Here is a 20082-nt window from a genome sequence, read left to right as displayed (position 1 = left end):
TGCCCTTAGACACCACTATCCACCATCACCCCTTTCTTGTAGAAAAGTTTGAAATGCACTATCTGAATGCACCAAGAACTTTCATGTCTCTCTGCCTTAGCATATGCTGTTCCCTCATCCTAGAGTGCCCATCCCACTTTTCTCCCTAGGTAAACTCACTTTTCTCCTCCCTAGGTAAACTTACCTTTCAAAGCCCAACTTAAGTGTCATCCCACAGTAGTCCTTTTTTTTTTTTTTTTTTTTTTTGAGAGAGAGAGAGAGAAAGAGAGAGAGTGGGGGAGAGGCAGAGGAAGAGGGAGAGAGAGAATCTCAAGCAGGCTCCACACTGAGCACTGAGCCCATCGCAGGGCTTGGTCTCATGACCCTGAAATCATAAGTCCAACACCTAACTGACTGAGCCACCGAGGACCCCCCCTCATATAGTCATTCTTAATATAATTTAAATGTCATCCCATATAATGTTTTAGATTTTATGTATTTATTTGAGAGAGAGAGAGAGAGAGAGAGAGCGCGAGAGCAAAAAAGCAGGGGGAGGGGCAGAGGAAGAGAGACAAGCAGACTCCCCACTGAGCAGGGAGCCAGACATGAGCTTGATCCCAGGACTCTGAGATCATGACCTGAGCCAAAGTCAGACACTTAACCAACAGAGCCACCCAGGTGTCCTTAAAATGGTTATTTTTTTGAACACCCCCTTGAGTCCCTGCCTCCTTTCCTAGAAGCTCCAGAGTGAGCGCCTCCCGCCATCCTTGACTCAGAATCTCCATTAGAGCACTGCTCACATTGTACAGCCCCGCTCACTAGCTGCCTCCTCACTTGTCTCTGCTGCTGAAACTGTAAGCTTCTCTAGGGCAGGGATGGACTGTTTTAAAATTTGTCTTTGTGTCCTTAGTGTCTGGCACAGTAAGTGTCTGTTGAATGTTATTTATATGGACCATTCCTTACTCTTCATCACCTCTGCTCTTACCTAAAGTAATATCTCCTTTACTTCTCATTTTCAGGGAATGATGTGTTCCGTGAATGTATATTTTCCAGACAACTGAAATTTACTTCCTAAAGTATCAAAATCTGTCTCGGATGGGAATTTATTTTTCTAAGTTTTTACATACTTGCTTACTCTCATAAGTAAAATATACAGAACAAAATGTGTTCCTTGATGACTTACCCTGAAAGCATTAGGGTTATGCTGGTTTGGAATTTGTGACATCCTCTGGGGCCACTGATGGGATAGGGCTTTCTGCCTCTAGACGGAGGAACTCCATCCTCTTCTGGTTTTTGAGTTCTTGTGCTCACTTCTTGTATATTGGTCACCACTTCTGGCTGCAAGTGTGCTTGCTGTAACCACATTGCCCTTTGCTCCTTTTATATGCTTTTTAATGGATATTAAAATTACAAAACTAATATATGTTCCCTGAAACACAAACAAACAGAAGTATTTGAAGCAAGAAGTCCCTGTTCATTCCTGCTTCCCCCCACCCACTCACCCACATCCCCACTCCCACTCCCTGGCATAACTATTGTTGGCAGTTTAATGTATATCCCTACAGGTCATTTCTGTCAATACGTGTGCATACTTGGGTACATACAAATATCCAATCATATTACGTACACTGTTATACGACTTGCTTTTCTTCCCACTTGACAATACACATTAGGTATCTTGCGTGTCAGTACATCCAAGTCTATCTCCTTCTTTTTAATGGCTGCCCCCTTTTAATTTGACAATCTTAATCAGCTGTGAATGGGAAAGCCAAATAATCAAGCTTATTAGAATTGTACCTAAGAAAGAGTGTATCAGCTCTGAGTGAAGGCTTGAGGAATTCTCCTAGGAGTAAAATGTGTTAACTTTAGTGCAAGGACTTTGTAATGTTTATTTTGGCTATTCTGGGACCCTTTTTGCTTATTTCCTGGCCCATTGTGTTTTGGATAGCTGAGGTTGCTGGACAATGACCCGTGAATTCATGAGGTATTACATATTCAATTTTACATTATATAATTTTGCTATGATTTTGTGGATTTAATATTTTCATTATTTCATCTAATTCTTAAGTACTTGCATCATAGTGCAGAGCACTGAACATGGTAGCAGTTAAAAATGTTTGGCGTGATGACTGACATAGGGCTTCTTATCTGTATCATCTACCTATGAGAATGTCCACTGGATTTATGAGAACTCTAGAAGCTGATCTGAGGAAGCCTTTTACTACTAATGAACATTAAAGTACTGTCCCCTCCCAAGCATCTTGTCCTATAAATAATAAAATCCTATTTCAGATTTATATAGGGTCTTCCTTCTGCTTCATTTACCACAGAAAGTGGCTAAATCCCTTTGTCTTTTTTTTTTTTAAGTAGGCACCACGCCCAGTGTGGAGCCCAAGGGGGGGGGGGGAGTTTGAACTCATGACCCTGAGATCAAGATCTGAGCTGAAATCAAGAGTTGGAGGCTTACCTGACTGAGCCAGCCAGGCACCCCTGTCTTCTTTTATTTTAATTTTATTTTTTTTTTAAGTAATCTCTCCACCCAATGTGGGGCTCAAACTTAAACCCTGAGATCAAGAGTCACATGTTTTACCGACTGAACCAGCCAGGCACCCCTAAATCCTGTTGATCCCACCTTTTAGATCTCACTGTAATGTGTCCCCTCTTCTCCTTTCACTGCCTCAGTACCTTGGTTCAGGCCCTATAGATCCCAACTGACTTACCTGTAATAAACTTCTTTTTTTTTTTTTTTTAAGATTTTTTCATTTATTTATTTGACAGAGAGAGACAGCCAGCGAAAGAGGGAACACAAGCAGGGGGAGTGGGAGAGGAAGAAGCAGGCTCCTAGTGGAGGAGCCTGATATGGGGCTTGATCCCAGAGCACCAGGATCATGCCCTGAGCCGAAGGCAGACGCTTAACGACTGCGCCACCCAGGCACCCCTGTAATAACCCCTAACCCTCCTGTCTAACCTCCACCATGCTCACCCAGTAACTAGTACGCTTTTTAAGCAGAAATCTTACCATGTCACACCCCTGAAAAACCCTCTAGGGGTTTCTCATCAGCTATAGGATAAAGTCCAGTCTCCTTAACTTAGTATACATAGTCTTTTGTGATTTGTTCTACTTGTCCTGATTATCTCTTGCTGCTCGATGCCTCATACTTCAATTTCTAGGGAAATCAAGTGGCTTATAGTTCCTTCAACATATCACACAAAACAATTCTCAACAGATGCTTGTTAAATGAATGGATGAAACACCCCATATACCTGGGGTGACCATTCAACCTGCCCAGCTGAGGATGGTCCCTGTTCATACTGACCATCGCAGCATAATTATTAATAGTGCTCCTTTTCCCTATCAGACTTGTCTCACACCAATAAATTACATGGTCATCCCAATTATAGCAGCCATCAAATTGCCTTCCACCTCTAGTCTCCTCTACCAGATGGTGAGCTCTTTGGGGGCAGAAATTTTGTTTGTTCATCTTATTTTTATATCCTCATGTATGCATTCAACTAAAAGATTGCCCCTGTTAGATACTGAGGATATAATGTTGAACAAAACAAAAATGGTTCTTGCCCTCAGGAAGCTTACAATTCAGCAGGAAAGAATAATCTAATAGGAAGAATAACACCTAATACCATAAATGCTGCTGTGAATGAATGACTAAATGTGGGTTAAGACGTAGAGCCTCCCGGGGCGCCTGGGTGGTGCAGTCGTTAAGCATCTGCCTTAGGCTCAGGGCGTGATCCCATACCCACATCAGGCTCCTCCGCTGGGAGCCTGCTTCTTCCTCTCCCACTCCCCCTGCTTGTATTCCCCCTCTCGCTGGCTGTCTCTATCTCTGTCAAATAAATAAATTAAATCTTAAAAAAAAAAAAAAAAGACTTAGAGCCTCCTAACAAACAACCCTAATCCCATGAATTACAGATACAGAAATAGTCATAACCATAGAACTCTAGATTGATCAATCAACCATTTACTCAAAGAGTTGCTAATTAAAATTTTGCAATACAAGCCACACGTGTACACCTAAACATACATGACGGGTAGATGCTACCTTAATGTTAAGCATAAGAAAAAAGGACCATGCAGTAACAGCAAGAAGGAGACTCTGAGGGCTCTGTGTTTTTAGAGAGACAGTTTGTAATCCCATGTGGTTCTTTGCTGAGTGGATTATCAGTATGTACCCTACTCCCCCCCCCCCTTTTCTTCAGATGGGAAATCTGAGGTTTCAGAAACTGAGCCACAAACAAAGGAATGATTTCTTAAACCAGGATTAGATTTTGGTTGGGCTTTGCTTTCAGAGCTAGGAGTACCTGCTATCCTAGACTTGTTAACCATGTTCCATGGGCAAATTGCAAAACCCTTTCAACCTCAGTTTCCTATTTTATATATAAAACAATGATAACATTATCTCCAGAATTAATCTAAGGATTAAATGAGGTTATGTAAAGGCATTTAGTCCTGTAACCCAGCTCTTAGAAGGCACTCAGGGAATGTTAGTTCTCCATCCATTTCCCCCTATTTATCTTTCTGTCCTTGGTGAATTAAAAAAATGATATAAAATGATTTGAAAAAAAAAGAACTGTAATACAAATACCAATAAAAATTTTAATTCTTGATTCTGGGTGCTAAACTAGGCCCTCTCCACCATCTCTAAAAGTTGTAGTTTTATTTATATTCATCCATTATCTTACCGTTATAGGCAAAGACCCTGAGGAGCATTCCAGGAGCAAAGCAGTAGGTAAGATTTTTCTGGAAAAAAGGCAGAGTTTATGAGGGAGCCAGGATTTGGGGGGTCATTTAGCTGCTGTGGGTGTCAGCCTTAAATATTTACCCATTTACTCTTGGTCACTTTTGGTTCAAGAAAGGAAGAAGAGCACCAAACCATTGAGATGTCCCGGGGCAGGGGATGGGGGGGGGTGTGATGAGGGGGAAATGTGAACAAAAGCAAGAGCTCTGTTCAATTACCACAATGTCCGGCGACCCCAAGACCTTCGAGCTCTTTCGTGAGGGCCAGCAGGTCTGTTCTCCAGGAGTGCCCTGGGTCTGGACTCCATTTCCCAGAGTCCCTTAGTGCCCTAATGTATTCAGTGCTCAGAGTGCCTGTATGTGTGTGAGTGTGAGAGAATGTGTGCGTGTGCGTGCGTGTGTGTGTGTGTGTCTCCGAGTCCCTGGGAGAGTGGAGGCTCATTCACTGATTAGAGCCAGCGCTGAGAGGCAGCACTGCTCCTTCTCTCACACCAACCGAGTCTCTTGATCTGTACATGCAATCCCAGGCAGCTCGCGAACACAAACCCGGGGCCAGCCGCCTACTGCTGCTGCTGCCGCTGCCGCCGCCGCCGCCGCCGCTGCCTCCGCCGGCTCTGCGCACCCGGGACTTTTCATGCACCACACTCCCGGCCTCCTTCCCTCCGAGTCCTGAAAAGTGCGACCGTTCTCCCAAGGAATTTCCACGGCAAGTATGGAGACCAGAAAGGGGTGTGGGTGTGTGCGCGTACACTGAGGGGTGGGTGCGAGAGCGGCGGGTTGCTCGGGAACCTGACTAACTTTCCGGGTCCGTTTCCTAGGGATTCGGGCGGCTCCCCCCCGATAGGGGCAGGGGCTGGGACCTGGGCTGGCGCGTCTCAGATCTCCGCGACGGTGCCTCCCGGCAGCGGTGCCCTGCGCACTCCGTGCGCTGCCTCGCTCAAACTTTCCGTCTTGAGTTTTCCTTAATGTGTTTTATTTGGGGGGTGCGAGGGGGAGGGACTAGACGCGGGAATTGGACAAGTAGGGAGGGTGAGGGGACAGCCAGGGAAGGGAGCAGGACTTCTTTTCTCCATCTTTTAATAAGCCCCGTTCCTACTTTGTTTGGGTCGATGGAGAGATAGCCCTGTCGCCCGGCTCCCCCGCGTACCCCGCGGTGATTTCCGGCAGGGCCCGGCCCGGGCGGTGCTCAGTGGGGAGCCCGAGGCGGCGGGCAGGATGGGGAAGAGGAGACCCTAGTGAGCAGAGTCCCCACCGCCCCCACACCGCACACCACTGCCCGGGTGGGGTACCCGCGCACCGCTGGGAGCCTCGGGCCCCCGGGTGCTTGGCTCACTTTTTCCCAGCGGGGGCGGGTGTGAAGGGCGTGGAGGGAGGTGGGGGTGGGGTGGGGGGAGTCGCAGCGCGCAAGAAGGAGGCAGGTGTTGGCACTGAGGTGGACCGTTCTAAACGCAACCGGTAAACTCCCTGCTCCGCCCGGCTGGACCGGCCTGGCCTTGGAGCAGCCGGACCCGTGGGGGGTCTCCCGGGATTTTCGGGGTCGGTACTCTAGCCCCGCGGTTCTACGGAACCGGGCGGGAGGACCGCCGTATAGACAGCGGCGCGTGGCTCTTTTTGTAGTTTTATTTTAATCTTAGACCTGTCTTAAACTCCGTAACAATTTCTCTTTCTCCGACTTGAGAACAAAACTTTTCAGCGAGCACGCAGGTCGCTGCAGTCCTGCGGCCACCGCCGCGGTACTCGTCAGCCCCTGCGGAGCGACCTTCTCCGCCCGGAGCCGGGCCCCGCCACCGCGCTCCCGAGCCTCCGGCCGGCCCCCCTCCCCAGCCCCGGGCTTTTCAGGGCTCGGCCTGGGCGTTTCGCCTTTGTGCTTTGTAAGGGAAAGCCTTTTCTTCCAGGGCACAACAAACTTGGGCGGAGAGCTTCCGTGTGGCCCCCCGGGCGAGGCCGCCCACGGTGGTGAGACCATCCGAGGCGCTGCCCGGTCCATCCTTTGCTCCACGAGCCCTTCCAAGAGCTCGAGGCCCAGGTGGACCCCAGCCGGCGAGAGCGCACGGGAGCCCCGAAGTAGCGGGGGCTCCGATTGCCCGGAGGCAGAGGAAGAGCTCTTGCTTCCAGTTCGGAACGCGCTGCTTTTTTGGGCCCTGGCCGCGGCAGCGGTGGAGGGCCAGGGCCCGGGCCCCGAGCCGGGCGCGCGTCGCACCGAGTGGGTGCATGGGGCGGGGGCGATCGGTGTGGGGTTCAGCCCTGCCTGGCGTGTCCGGGCCGGGCCGTCCGGGGTCTGTGGCCTGTGCCGCCTCCCTGCCCCGGGAACAGCAGAGAGGGAGGACTTGGGCGCTCTCTCCCCACGATGCCCACCAGCCACGTCTCGCCTCCAGCCCCCGCCCCGGACTTGGCTTGAGGGGCAAAGGGGAAAGAAAGGGAAAATAAAGAGAAAAAAGGGCGGGCAGTGAGGAAGCGGCGGGTCAGACTGGAGGGAGCAGAGCGGCCAGGGATGCCTGGCCTCCTCCTCTGCCCGTCTCGGGGGTTCTTGCCGAAAATGGAAAATGAGCTGAGGGGGGGAGGCAGAAAGAGCGTCGAGGAAGAGATGCGGGAGGCTTCCGTTCCCATCCCTCCTGGCCCGCGGAAACCCGGTAAAAGTGGCGTGAGTTCGCTCGCTGCGATCCAGGGCGAGGTGGGGGAAGGCCGAGGACAGGGCGGCGCCGCCCCGCTGGTGACCGACGGGGCCGAGGCCGGGCGCCCAGCGAGCGGGGACACACACCTGTTCTGCGAGCTGCGTCGTGTGCGGCGGCCGGACGGCGTCCGCGCGAAAGGCAGAACTCTCCCTCCCTCACCCCAGGCCCGCAGTCCCGGAACCGGGAGGGCCCGGTTGCCCCGCGCCGGCCGGCATTTACGTGAGAGCCAGAATCCATGAGCCCGGTGGCTGCCCGCCGAAGCGGTGGCGCGCGGCGATGAGACCCGGGTGACCCGCGGGGCGGGGTTGTTCAGGGGCACGAGGTCCTTGGACTTTGATCGAAGGCATCCTTCCCCCAGCCCCTGTCCCGCGGGCCCTGCCGGGCTGTGGACCCGGGCTCCTCGCACTTATCGGTTCTTCCTTGCCCGGCGCCCTGGTTCCCCAAAGTTACAAGCAGCTTGTTTCGTGCGGAGGTTGTTGGGGACCTAAAGTATTCTTTGTGCAATGGCAGCCGAGAGCTGGAGGAAGAGGTCAGGCCAAGGAGTGGTGGGCTCGGCTCTGCGTTGGCCCCAAGTTTTTGCAGGTTTCGCCTTCACCTCTTCTTCCTCCGTTTTCCTTAAAAGAGTTGGTTTTCCCTGGTTAAGACTCCTACCGGCTGAATTTTGCATCCGCTTAGCTGAGCAGGCAGGCCCGCAGGCCCGCACTCTTCGACAGGCCGGGCTTTTTCGGATTCGCACCCGCTGGCCAAGCCGGGCCTGGGTCGGGGTCCAAATCTGGGACCGATACCCGACCGCGTCTGAATCGCAGGCGTTGGCCCCAGCCTTTGGAATAGTGTTAAGCTTACGCTTCCTGAGCTCTTGCATATGGTGGTAACATTTCTGTTAGAGCGGTGTTTCCGAATACCCCCTGGGCATTTGGTGTGCGGGAATTCTCTTCAAGCGAAGAAGTATGTGAACTTAAAAAAAAAAATTCTTTCCTGAGTTCTTCACAACCCCCCACTACCCTGGCCCCATTTCCCATTGTTCTTTGCTTTTTAAGTTGCCTGTTAATTTTTTAAAAGTTTATTTATGCAAGGGAAAAATATCGTTTAATTTGTTCTATTATTTTAATTCCTGGCTTTTGGAAACGATTCAGAGACCACAAAAATGTCACCTGTTGTAATAAGCAGAGGAGTGTGGTGTGTGCGTTTTAATTGCCAGCAGAGTCGTAGTTTGGTGGGCGTTCAGAGCTAGGGCTCCGGGAAAGAGGCTTTGCAGCTTTTCTTTGTGGCAGTCATTTGCAAGTGGGTTTGGCTCCCAACAGCAGCAGCCGCAGCAGCGCCGCTTCCTTCTACGCCGATCCCAGCGCGGGTCAGGAAGCCCAGACCCTGGACAGGGATGGTCAGAGGCTGGGGTGGGAGATTGCCCACTCTCGGAGACTTTCTTTCAGGCTTTCGGTTTTTCAATGAGAAAGTGGCTAGTTCGCGCCGGAGAGCGCGGAGCGCTGCGCTTCAGCCTGGCTTCAGACATTTTCACGTTCCAAACGCCAGTTTCTTCGTTTCATTTGTCTTGGTTCTGGCATGTTTAACCACGCAATTAGTAATCTCACTAATTATTCAGTTAGCTGGCGTTTTGTAATCACTTTAAACCAGGGTCGGGTGTGTGATTTAACAAACTCCCACACATACAGACCTGAACCAAACCCATCACGTCAAGGATTTGAAAATTTTAAAACTCAATATTTGTTGGTCCCTCCGTCCAACCTCACTGCCTGCCAGACAATTTATTTAGCTTCGTGGATTGATCCCTCCTCCTTGTTTAGTTAATTCAACAAAGACTTTTTGCAATCTGTTTGGAGTTTGTCTGATGCCGTGGAAAAGTAGCTGATGATTTATTTGGTTGCTTTTCGATTTCTGTCTTCAGCCCTTCTTTCTCCTCCTTTCAGCGGGGATGTCAGCTGTTATTACTTCCTATTGATCCCTTTGCAAAGTGAGAAGTGAACTAAAATTAATGTCAATTCCACTGCTCGGATCAATAGCTGGAGTTATTTTAATCTGGATTTGCACGAAGTGCTAAATTAAAAAAAATCAGCATAGAGGCAGAAAAGTAACAGTTACTTACTTTCCCTTTGCCTGGTTCTTTACAGTCACCCAAATGCTCCATCAAGCTGATTATCTTACAATCCATATTTTTTTAATTAAGAGGGTCAGTTAGTTTTCTTATTTTGGGTTCTGTGTTTAAACCCATGACATTTTGACATTGGGAGTGTATTAACTATAGATTTTCATAATGACTGTGGTCTGCTGAAGCCTCATCTATACAAGTTGTTAATGTGAGGAGGGGGTAAGAAAGAAAAGGAAAAAGAAAAAAAAAACACACTCTCCCTTCCCCCACAGAGACCAACGCCCACACAGTGGAGTAAAAGAGATGTGGCCTGGAAAAATATTGTTGATTTATTTTCAGTATAATGAAGTTTCAAATGAATAACCAGGTTTGAATGATTCACCGTGTTCTGTTGGAGTGTCCGGTGCTGTCGCCAGATTACTAATTTATGAAACTCATTTAACATAATGAGGTGATCCAGGAAGTAAAAATAGAAAGTGAATTCTCTAGGCAATTGGTTATTTGGGGGGAAAACATTCCACCCTTCACCCCCTACCCCCAGTGTATTATGTTTGTCCTTTTCTCCTGCTTGCCTCATGTAATATTGCTTGTTGAGAGACAAGTAGTTAGTTATTTCTGTTGTGAAGAGCTGCTTAGAACCCTTGGACCAGCCCTGGACCCACTTTTAGAGCGTCCATGTTGTGTGACCATTAATCTGACTTGAAAACAGCCAAGAACAGGATTCCCAGACCAGACTTGTCAGGCTAACTGGCTGTCCTTGGCAGCTCATTCCCTGCACTGCTATAACTTGACAGGAAAGTTATTTAAAATTTGGAAGAGAGAAAAATCCGTTAATGTGAGATACATAATCTGGTAATTTAGCAATGATGTCTATAAGGAGAGATGCCAAATGAGGAAGCAGTCTGATGGTGTGCACTCATCTTCCCAATTAATAACAGTCATTGACACGTCTGCTACAGGATGAGAGAAGGAAATACTCTCTTTGCACTGCATTAAGCCAAGGGATTCATCTACAGTGTAACTGAGGCTTCTTTAGTTGAGGGAATACCAAAGATACTCCATTATCTAGGTGTTGTGTGTGTTTTTTTTAAGGGAGGGGTTAAATTCTTTCTTGAGCTATGACTCTTGATTTAAAGGTTATAATTTGTAGCAGATGGTGATTTTTGGTTACACTTTAAGTTTCATTAAGTTTCTATCTAGTGTATATTTTTCAAGCTAATAAATTCTAGTATTCATCTTATGTTATCCTGACTTTTGATATATAGCCCTTCTCCCACTTCCCCAACCCCTCACTCAAAATAAATTTTGAAATGGAATCAGTGGCTATGGAAATGTACACCTAAATTTAAAAGGGAAATTGAAGGAAGTCTCTTCGAACTCCTGTTTGTTCCAGGGGCCTTTATCAGACATCAACTCTGACTGGGCCAATAAGCAGAGCAAAATAAGTCAGAAATTTTGTTAACATTTTGCTCCAAATGTTAATGGCAAATTCAAGGCTGTTTACAAATCTACTTAAGAGCGAGTGCATTAGTAACTAAAATTACCGATCCGTTCTTTGCTGCCCCTAGAAGACAGCCGCTTCTAGAGAACATATGCCAAAGGCACCCATTATGGTGTTAAATATTGTCGGAGACGCCAGGCATTTTACTGATGAAGGTTTTGTTCCTTCTCAGAAAAGAGAGAACCTGTATGATCAGAGAGGGGTGTGCATCAAAAATAATATTGCTGTTGTCTCTTCACATAGCCCTTCTTTCTAACAGTCTTAGATGATACATGAAGATGTGCGTTGATGTACGTGCCAATGTGTGTGATTTATCCCCACGTACAATTCGTACTGACTAGCACGTATAGACGGTCTAGATGTGCTTGATTTAGGAATTTTTCAGCACCAGGGCGTTGTCAGGGGAGATGAAGAGAGGATGTGTTGGGGGGGGGGGTCATACAGGTAGAACCTCCGTTTGAACATCAGGCCTGCCGTGAGCGGTGTGTGCGGGTGAAAACCCTTTAAAATATAGACCCCACCTAATCTGCTGGGCGACTTGGCCTTCCAAAGCTCATTTGCTCGGGGAATATTGTATTTGGAGGTTTTATGATTTTTTTTCCTTTGCTGGGCTCAGGCGCATTTCACCCGGAACGTGTAGGGACCAAAGTCAGCTACGCGTACATCACAGTAAGTTGTCTATTGATTTTCCTGAATGAAAATGGTCTGATGCTGCTGCCCACTGGCTCCTAAAGCCCGTGGTGTCTCTTGCCCGAGCATCTGTAAGCCAGAAGGATGGTGTTTCGATCAGTTGGGGTTTCCCTTTTTTTTCTCCCCCTGACCTTCCTCCCCCCTCTTTTTTTCTCTTTGCTGTTTCCACAGGTCGTAGAAGGGGATGATTCCCCAGTAATATTCCCTTCCCTGATCCAAGGTGCCACTCGGCCTCCCTCCCAGGGAAGACTGCTTCTTGTGTGACATCAGCCATAGAAAGAGACTCCGATGGACTTACACCGGGCAGCCTTCAAGATGGAGAACTCATCCTACCTCCCCAACCCGCTGGCATCCCCAGCACTGATGGTCCTGGCGTCCACGGCTGAGGCCAGCCGCGATGCTTCCATCCCTTGTCAGCAGCCACGACCCTTTGGTGTACCCGTCTCAGTAGACAAGGACGTGCATATTCCATTCACCAACGGTTCCTACACCTTTGCCTCTATGTACCATCGGCAAGGTGGGGTGCCAGGCACTTTTGCCAATCGTGATTTTCCCCCTTCTTTACTGCACCTCCACCCTCAGTTTGCTCCCCCAAATCTAGATTGCACCCCAATCAGTATGCTGAATCATAGTGGAGTGGGGGCTTTCCGTCCCTTCGCTTCCACTGAGGACCGGGAGAGTTATCAGTCAGCCTTTACACCGGCCAAGCGACTTAAGAACTGCCATGACACAGAGTCTCCCCACTTGCGCTTCTCAGATGCAGATGGCAAGGAATATGACTTTGGGACACAGCTGCCATCTAGCTCCCCTGGTTCACTTAAGGTGGACGATACTGGGAAGAAGATTTTTGCTGTCTCTGGCCTCATTTCGGATCGGGAAGCCTCTTCTAGCCCAGAGGATCGGAATGACAGATGTAAGTACTTTGGTGCGAGCCTTCCCTACCCCCAGCAAGCCATGCCTCACAGTAGCGTTCAACAGGTCGGTGGCAGTTTTCATGCTCCTAGGAATGGGGAGGGCCAACTACTATCCACTCAATGGCTGCGGAGTGCTAACATTTCCTTGTCTCTTGTCGATGAGCATTGACAGTTCTGGGAGGGCTGTTTTTCTGAAGGTAGCCAGAGGCAACTTGGCCTCCACGCTGTCTCTCCCCAGGGCATGATTGGCTTATTCTCTGGGGACTCCGGAGTGAAGAGGGGTGCCATATATATACTGGAGTGAATGTCATTTTATTAGAAAGCGTAGGTTCCTGGGAGATTTGGGGGGCCTGAAGAAGCTCGTCCATCCCTCCTCTCTTTGCTGTCCTCATTATATTTCTCGGATCTTGGCATTATTTTTTTGCTTTTCCATTGTATCACATTCAGTGGACTCCACGTGATTTTATTTTCCCAACTCTCAGCCCTTGTCCACATCAGGCTATTTTTCAGAGAAGGACAATGGTGTCGTCAATCACCATAAAGCATTTCAAACAGCTGTGTTTTCCTTGCGATTGCAAGGCTAGAAAGCCGACTTCTCTTGGGATTTAACAGGTTTGCTGGATGCTTATCCTGGGGCTCACTTTTAGGCCTAGACACGGTTGACCTGTGTGACTGCTCCATATTTGATGTTCACAACTATTATTAATTTCTGCTTATGGAACAGCTTTCTCGTGTTCTCCCAGTGCCTCGTTGAGTTTTGGCGACCCTCGCTAACAGTTGGAACTAAACCTTTATTTGGAACTTGTAGACCGGGAGTGCTGAACCCTGCAATCTTCTCCTCTAACAGAATCAGAAAATAATTGTGTTCTGAGGCTTTTGGGCTGTGGGTAGGCAGAGCAGTGTTCTTCAAGCCTGGTGAGAATTTATGAACTGAGGCTGTTTTTCCACCCAACCCTTTGTTCTAAGATTTGCTTCATTTTATTTTCTTAACAAAACTACATCTGAGGTTTGCTTTCCCCCTTCTCTATTTTTTGTGCTCCTGTCCTCTCTCTAGCCACCAACATGAATACCATTTTTTTTTCCTCTTCTCTTTATGATGCCGAAGAGAGTAATAGAGACATTGCAGCTCTCCCCTGTCGGCGCTGCTTCCTCAGGCTGTCCCCTTGAATTAGGCACTGTGTTAACTTTCCTGCGCTAAAAGGCATCTGCCTAAACCCAGCGTACCTTTTCAATAAAAGTCATCATAAAATCAACCTGCCTTGTAAATCCATCGCTCTTTGGTTTTGAAACATGTTGCAAGTGTGTCTTTTATGTCAGCGTCTGTAAGCCTGAGAGCTCCCCACTTCAGGGAGAAGCTGCTGTATGCCAGCACGAGCGCCCGTGCGTTCTCTCACTTCGCTTGGGCTCCTCTTCCACCGTCTCCCCTGCTGGCCAGCTGACATATGCGTTACCATCTTGCTTTTGGAGTATCCCTGCTGAACAGGCTGGCGTGCTGTTGGTCTGTTGTGTTTTACTTTGGTGCAGTTTTTATTTGTCAGTGTACAAGGGATCAAGACGAGCTGTAGTCTGACCTCTGGCTAAAGCTGGCCTGGGTGAGGGTGTGACGGATTCTGCCCCTTTTTGCTCCAAATACAAGTTGAAGATGAAATCCTCTCAAACCTAATATGCTGCACAAAGTAACATCTGGAGATCAAGACTCCTTTCTTCTCTCCCAACAGATCCGGCTGGTCTCCATTTTTCTCTCTTTAGCCCAAACCTGTGTCAGACCCCCAGAGCAGGAGGAAGCTTGTTAGTCAAGTCAGAACTCATAGATGTGGCTATCCATTCCCCCTCCGAGTGTCAAAGCTGTAACTCCTGTGTTTGCCTGGTTTGCGCTGTGTGGTGGTGCCGTCCCCCATGGAGATGGATCCCTCACACAGGAATACGCCTGGGTGGAGAAAAATTAAATGAGTCTATTTCCCAAAGTGAAATGGAATTCTGACCTTGAAATTAATGAGATTCTGATCAGAAGGGTGGGGAAACTTCCTTATTTCAAATTGTAGTGTTACAGAAATTGGAACCCTTTTCCCTTTTATTTGCTTAAAATATTCTTTCTTTAGAGAGTACTTCGTCTTCTCTTTTTTCTCTTATACAGACATAAAACCTGTAGGCGTGTCTATGAGTGTAGGATGTTTGCATACCCACATTATTATCTGGAGTTGCACTTGTGACTAATCTTTAACAAAAAACAAAGGTGCAAAGTGAAGAGGAGCTTCTCAGCCTGTGGTAGCTCTGTATCTGGGCTCCTTCCTCCTTTTCTCTCCTTAGGTGGCAGAGCAGCCTTCACAGGGTTGTACTGGGTAGCGTTCGTGCTTTTGATTTTGAGTTTTTGGAAGGCGGGAGAAAGATTTTTCTGTAGGGAAGGGTTGGAGAGGCACTGTGACAAAGTCTGCAGCAGCTTTCTTGGCTCCTGTCGTATGCCGACGTGTGTCGGAATATTTATGGTCTGTTTTATGTAAATACATATTTAAGGGCCGTTAGAAGGCCTGATTATTCCCACTAGATGCCTTTCAGGTCCTCCCTACAGAACCGTTTTGAAATAAGTAATATTTCTCAGATAATCGAGTGACAGTGTACAAGACTGCTTCCAAAGGGAGAGCTTAAGGGGCAGATGGGGCAGTGAGGGGGATGGGGAGGCGAGAAGAGAGAGGATAGAAAGTGTTCAAAAGAGCAAAGTAATAGGATGCAGTGGCTTTTGGTCAGATTGCCAAAATTAACCATGTATATTCTAGTTTTTTTATTCTTAAAATTTAGAGTTAATTTCTGATGTGGTTGACTTATTTTTCAGTTCTCTTCATATAAATAAATTTTTCTCACAAAATGTGGAAAAAAATGTTTTAATTAAATACAACAGTAAAACTCCTAAATAGGCACTTAGCTTTAGGGTTTTTTTCCAGGGGTGGGGGCTGAGTATGGGTGTGTGTGTGTGTGTCCTTTACTTAGAGTAGAAGTTTTATGACTGCGTTTTAGGTCAATCAAAAATCAGTTTTACAATGGAAACACTGACAGTTTTTACTGTCGCAGTCACCCCCTGCTCACACACTGCATCCATATGCAGATATGTCCACATGTGAGAGCATTTGAAAGAGGGGCCTGCAGACGTGGTGTAATGCACACGTGTTCTTTCCTTAAATCTGGGTGCTGATAGGCAGGATTTCTTTTGTGATTAAATATGCTTTTTTGTAGACCAAAATGTAGCTATTTGGGTAAAGGACTGTCTCTCCTAGTAGATGATTTCCAGTTTGCTTGCCTGTTCATCCACCTGGCATCACAGGTGATTCGTGAGGTAGGTGTGGGGTTCTATGGAAAAAAGAGGCTTTACTCAACAGGACTGACTTATTTGCCCTGGAGAAAGGGAGAAGTGTTTTGTGAGAAGCCGTTCATGGAGGGTGCGTAATTCCCCAGGAAGGCAACTGAGGTAACTCCTGTTTATTGTCACTCCCTGAACCAGTCTCCAAGGCTTCTTGTCCAGGGAAATGATGCTAAAATTTATGGACCAATTACGAATACTCCACGTGTGTCTTACATATGAAGTGTCTGCAGATATGTTTCCCAGGGCTTTTAAAATAAACATTTCCTCATTAAGGAAACTTTACAACAAAAGGGAAGATAAGTATTGTCTGCTGCCTTGTACTAGAATCTATACATTTATTACCCCCATAGCGCCCTGGCTCTTATCACGTGCATTTCCTTGTTCTCTGTTGGCCACTCCTGTGCCCAGATTCCTGCTTGGGTGACACAGGTTTTTGGTTTTGGTTTTTTGGTGTTTTGGTTTTTTCTGGGCCAGCCTGCCAGTCATTCCACTCAGTCAGCCCAAACAGGAGTTGGCTAGTATGCATGCTCATCAGAGGGCTGAGAGGAACCAGAACTGTCCCAGTTGGAGCAATGACTGGCCCTGCCTTCTGATTCACCTCAGGGACAGGCACTGGGCATTGACCCTACAGTGACCCTGTTTCCTTGGCCCTTGCCTGTGTCAGGCAGATTCACTGGTAGGCAGGAAACCCGGTGGCTCACAGCAGTTCCTGGATATTCTGCTTTGCTGTCATCTTTGTTGTGTTTGAAAAGTCATTCTTGGTTCCCAAAAGCCCTGAGTAGGAGATGGTATTTTGTACTTGGAGAATGTGTCTTTATGAAGGCATGTATCATCGAAGACCCTGTGTTCTAACAATCAGATCAGCTGAGCCCACATAGGCCCAAGGGCAGCCTGGAATGAGGAGTCTGAGCTACATCATGGAGGTGGTGTTAAGAGGGATACTTCCCAAGGGCTCTGGGACTGGAGTGGCCAGGGACCCTAACCTGGGCTTTTAGGAGAACTGCTCTTAGCAGGGAATGTTTGGGACAGTTGTCAGGTCACCAGCCTCAACTTCTGGATTATTGTAGCTGGAGCAGATGACCACTGTGAAAGGGCCAGCAGATCACCAGAGGAGATGGGTCAGATGGTTCCCTCCGCACTCACTGCCCAGACCTAGCCCAATTGTCGCTCAGCTGCTCCCCGATTTCTCCCAGAGCCCCTTTTCTCCTCCCTCTGGGGGTGGAGGGCAAGAACTCCTGTGATGTGGGGTTGTTTCTGGTTGTTCACTCCCAGCACAGTCATGGAGACTCCTTTTCATGCTGCTGGGTTTAATTGTCTTGTTGGGATAAAGAAATGTTTGCACAGCTAAAGTGGGGCCGGGCTGGACGGGAGCAGTCCCTGATGGCTGCAAAGCCATCTGGCCTGGCTTGGCTTGGCTCAGCGCGCCGCTCGCCCGCCGCCCGCCCGCCAGCCCGGCGGCTGGGCTCGCTCCCGCTCCCGCTCCCGCTCTCTTCCCCTGTCCTCGCTCCACGCCGCGCCGCTCTGGTCGGCGGCTGCCTCCTCGCGCGGCCGGAATGCCTAATCACCATGGTGAGAAAACGGACACCGCAGCCGTCCTCCCTCCTCGCCTCGCGCCCTCCCTCCCATCAATTGTCATGCAGAAGTGATCCGGGCTGCCGTTTCCTTGCGGCCGCCCGCCAGCCCCTCGCTGCTCCCGGCAGAAGGGTGGCTGGTAATTGATCGTTTGGGGGAGGGGGCGCGGAGAGGCGCGAGGCCCGGCCAGGGGGAAGAAGGACCGCAGAGCGGGCACCGTTGACTCACTTGGAAAGGACCCCCCAGCCTCCGCCACCGATATGGCTTTCAAGTGGTCTCAGAAATGTTGGTGACCTCGCCGTCGCTCGGCCGGACTCGGAGGCTGCGGGAGAACTCCGGACGCTGCCCCAGGGCCGGGCGAGCCCCGCACCGCCGCCGCCGCCGCCGCCGCCACCTGCGGCGAAGACCAGCGGGCCGGCCCGCTCCCCCACCCCCGCCCCGCCCTCCACGTCCCGCGCCCCCAGGTCGCACTAGGACCGAGCCCTCGGTCGGTTTCCTGTCCTGTCGTCTGAGCCGCAGAGGGAGTGTGGGGACGGGGTGAGGGGACAGGGAGCGAGTGTGACCGGGGAGGGGGGCACGCCCACGCGGGGATCTGGGCGATGGGGAAAGGGCGGGAGGTGCAGGTGGGCGGGTGGCGGTGTGAGGAGGCTAGGGGAGCCCGCGCGGGCGTGGGACAGCCAGCGCGCGGGGAGGGGGCGGGGGGTGAGGGGCGGGAGTGGGGGAGAGCGCGGGGGCGCGTCGGGGAGGACGGACTTGTGTCCACGCGCATCTGGAGCTAGCATTTCCCTCGGCACCCGAGGACTTTGAGGTTTCTCCTGTAGATTCGAAATGTTTTTCCCGTCTTGCTTTTCAAATTTGTGAAACGTTCCGGGGAATGTTTCCCAAGTCCTGGGGTTCATGAATCCGCAGGATGGCTGGTATTCGGGCGAGGCGAGTCTCGGTCGCCTCTGACGGTCTGAGGCTCTCAGCCAGCACAGCGGGGCTTGTTAAAGTCCGGGCAATTTCTGGAACTCTTCCCACGGGAAGTTTTCCGGGGCTGCCTTCCGGTCAGCGGCCCCAGGTTGATTATTTGGTGGCCCTTTTTTGTTTGAAAACAAAAAACACACATTGTATCCTAATAACAAAAGTTGCTCTCCCTCCCCATCCCCTTTCCTCATTAGGCAGAAGAGGAAACTGAAAAAATAGAATTATATTTTTATATTAGTTTTTCTTATTTTTAACCCTTGTTAACTACATCCATCTGGTTAATAAATATTAGCACACATTGAAATGTATTCTTTGTAAATACTCGGCGTTTGGAGTGACAATACATTTAATAGAGTTATATTTTCATAATGGTTTTTCATATTTTTAAGTCTTATTAACCACATCCATCTGGTCAATAAATATCAGCGTACATGTTGGAATATACTCTTTATAAATACTTGGGATTTGGCGTGATGATACATTTTAAGTGTAAAATCCACACAATTGTAACACCAAAATTACAGTAATCTTTGGATTTGAATATTCTCTTCCAGCAGTTTAACAGCATTTCCCAGTGCCATTTTCCCCCTAAAGACAGATGAACTGCAGACTTGAAGATAACTTATTGCTGTATAGCAGCTAAAATGCCTTCACGTTTTAAAAAATACCATTTAAGTTGTGGCGTTTGTGGCTGAACAGAACCTGCAAGTGTGTGCTGTGGGTGGGAATTTGTAAATACCTCTCTTCTTGGGCAAGGAGAATATTCTGCAAAAGAACTTTCACCTACTTAGTCTCTCTCTTACGCCTTTTCCAGGAAAAGATCCTGATTTGGGACTATGGGGGTAGGCCTGGAGAAATGATAGGCTGTGGTAGATGCTAAGTGAACAGGAGGAATTCATTCCCTTCCATTTTTACCAACTGGATTAGGTTTTTCTATAATCTTAACCACAGTTTAGTTTTAGTGCTAAAAAAATTTGAGGGGGGGGGATGGTGCCAATCACATCAAAGGGTTCGGGTAAATGTTAGTTGAGTATTGAATAAATTAATGGTTTTGATTATAATCTAATTTTTCCTCCCAAGTTTTCATCAGTTTGCCTCTCCTCAGCATTGCACTGGATAATAATATCTATTAGACTCTGCTATCCCAAAGGTGTAGAGGTTGGAGGAAAGAAAAGAATTTATTTATGCCTTGAGGTTTAAGAATGACAAAAGTAGGTAGCGAGTTTTTCAAGAGATATGTGAAATTGTTTTTCTCAAATATAGACTTACTATGTTGATTATTTGGGGGTACCAAAAGAATTTTCAAGCCTTAAAAAATAACTTAAAATTTGCTTTTCTCACCTAACACTCTAGAAACCTAAGATCAGAGGCTATCCCCTTCCCAAATGTCTTCTCACAGCATTACATCCCCTATATTGGAGGCCACAAATGCTGATCTGCTTTTGATGTGTATTTAAAAAAAAAAAAAGTTCCTACCCAGGTCCTGGTGAAGCTGGAAACAGACAAGTGATGTGGGGGTTTTGTAGACACATATAACCATCTGGCAATTCAGACATTTGACCGTCAATTTTCTCTGTGGAAT

The 20082-nt window shown here is 48.3% G+C and overlaps 1 protein-coding gene across 1 annotated transcript in view; it reads left to right on the top strand.

Annotated features, from left to right (window-relative positions):
- The first annotated feature begins 5177 nt into the window (after nucleotides 1-5177).
- The window catches only part of RNF220 (ring finger protein 220), a 219558-nt gene continuing 204653 nt past the window's right edge, over nucleotides 5178-20082 (top strand). Inside the window, exons 1-2 of the mRNA XM_026498257.4 lie at nucleotides 5178-5438; nucleotides 11868-12609. Coding sequence (XP_026354042.1) covers nucleotides 11985-12609 — 625 coding nt within the window. The 5' untranslated portion in view covers nucleotides 5178-5438; nucleotides 11868-11984. The remainder of the gene's footprint in view (nucleotides 5439-11867; nucleotides 12610-20082) is intronic.

This window comes from Ursus arctos, unplaced genomic scaffold (genome assembly GCF_023065955.2).
Source record: "Ursus arctos isolate Adak ecotype North America unplaced genomic scaffold, UrsArc2.0 scaffold_12, whole genome shotgun sequence".
Classification (NCBI taxonomy): domain Eukaryota; kingdom Metazoa; phylum Chordata; class Mammalia; order Carnivora; family Ursidae; genus Ursus; species Ursus arctos.
This window is presented reverse-complemented; position numbering and strand designations above follow the sequence as displayed.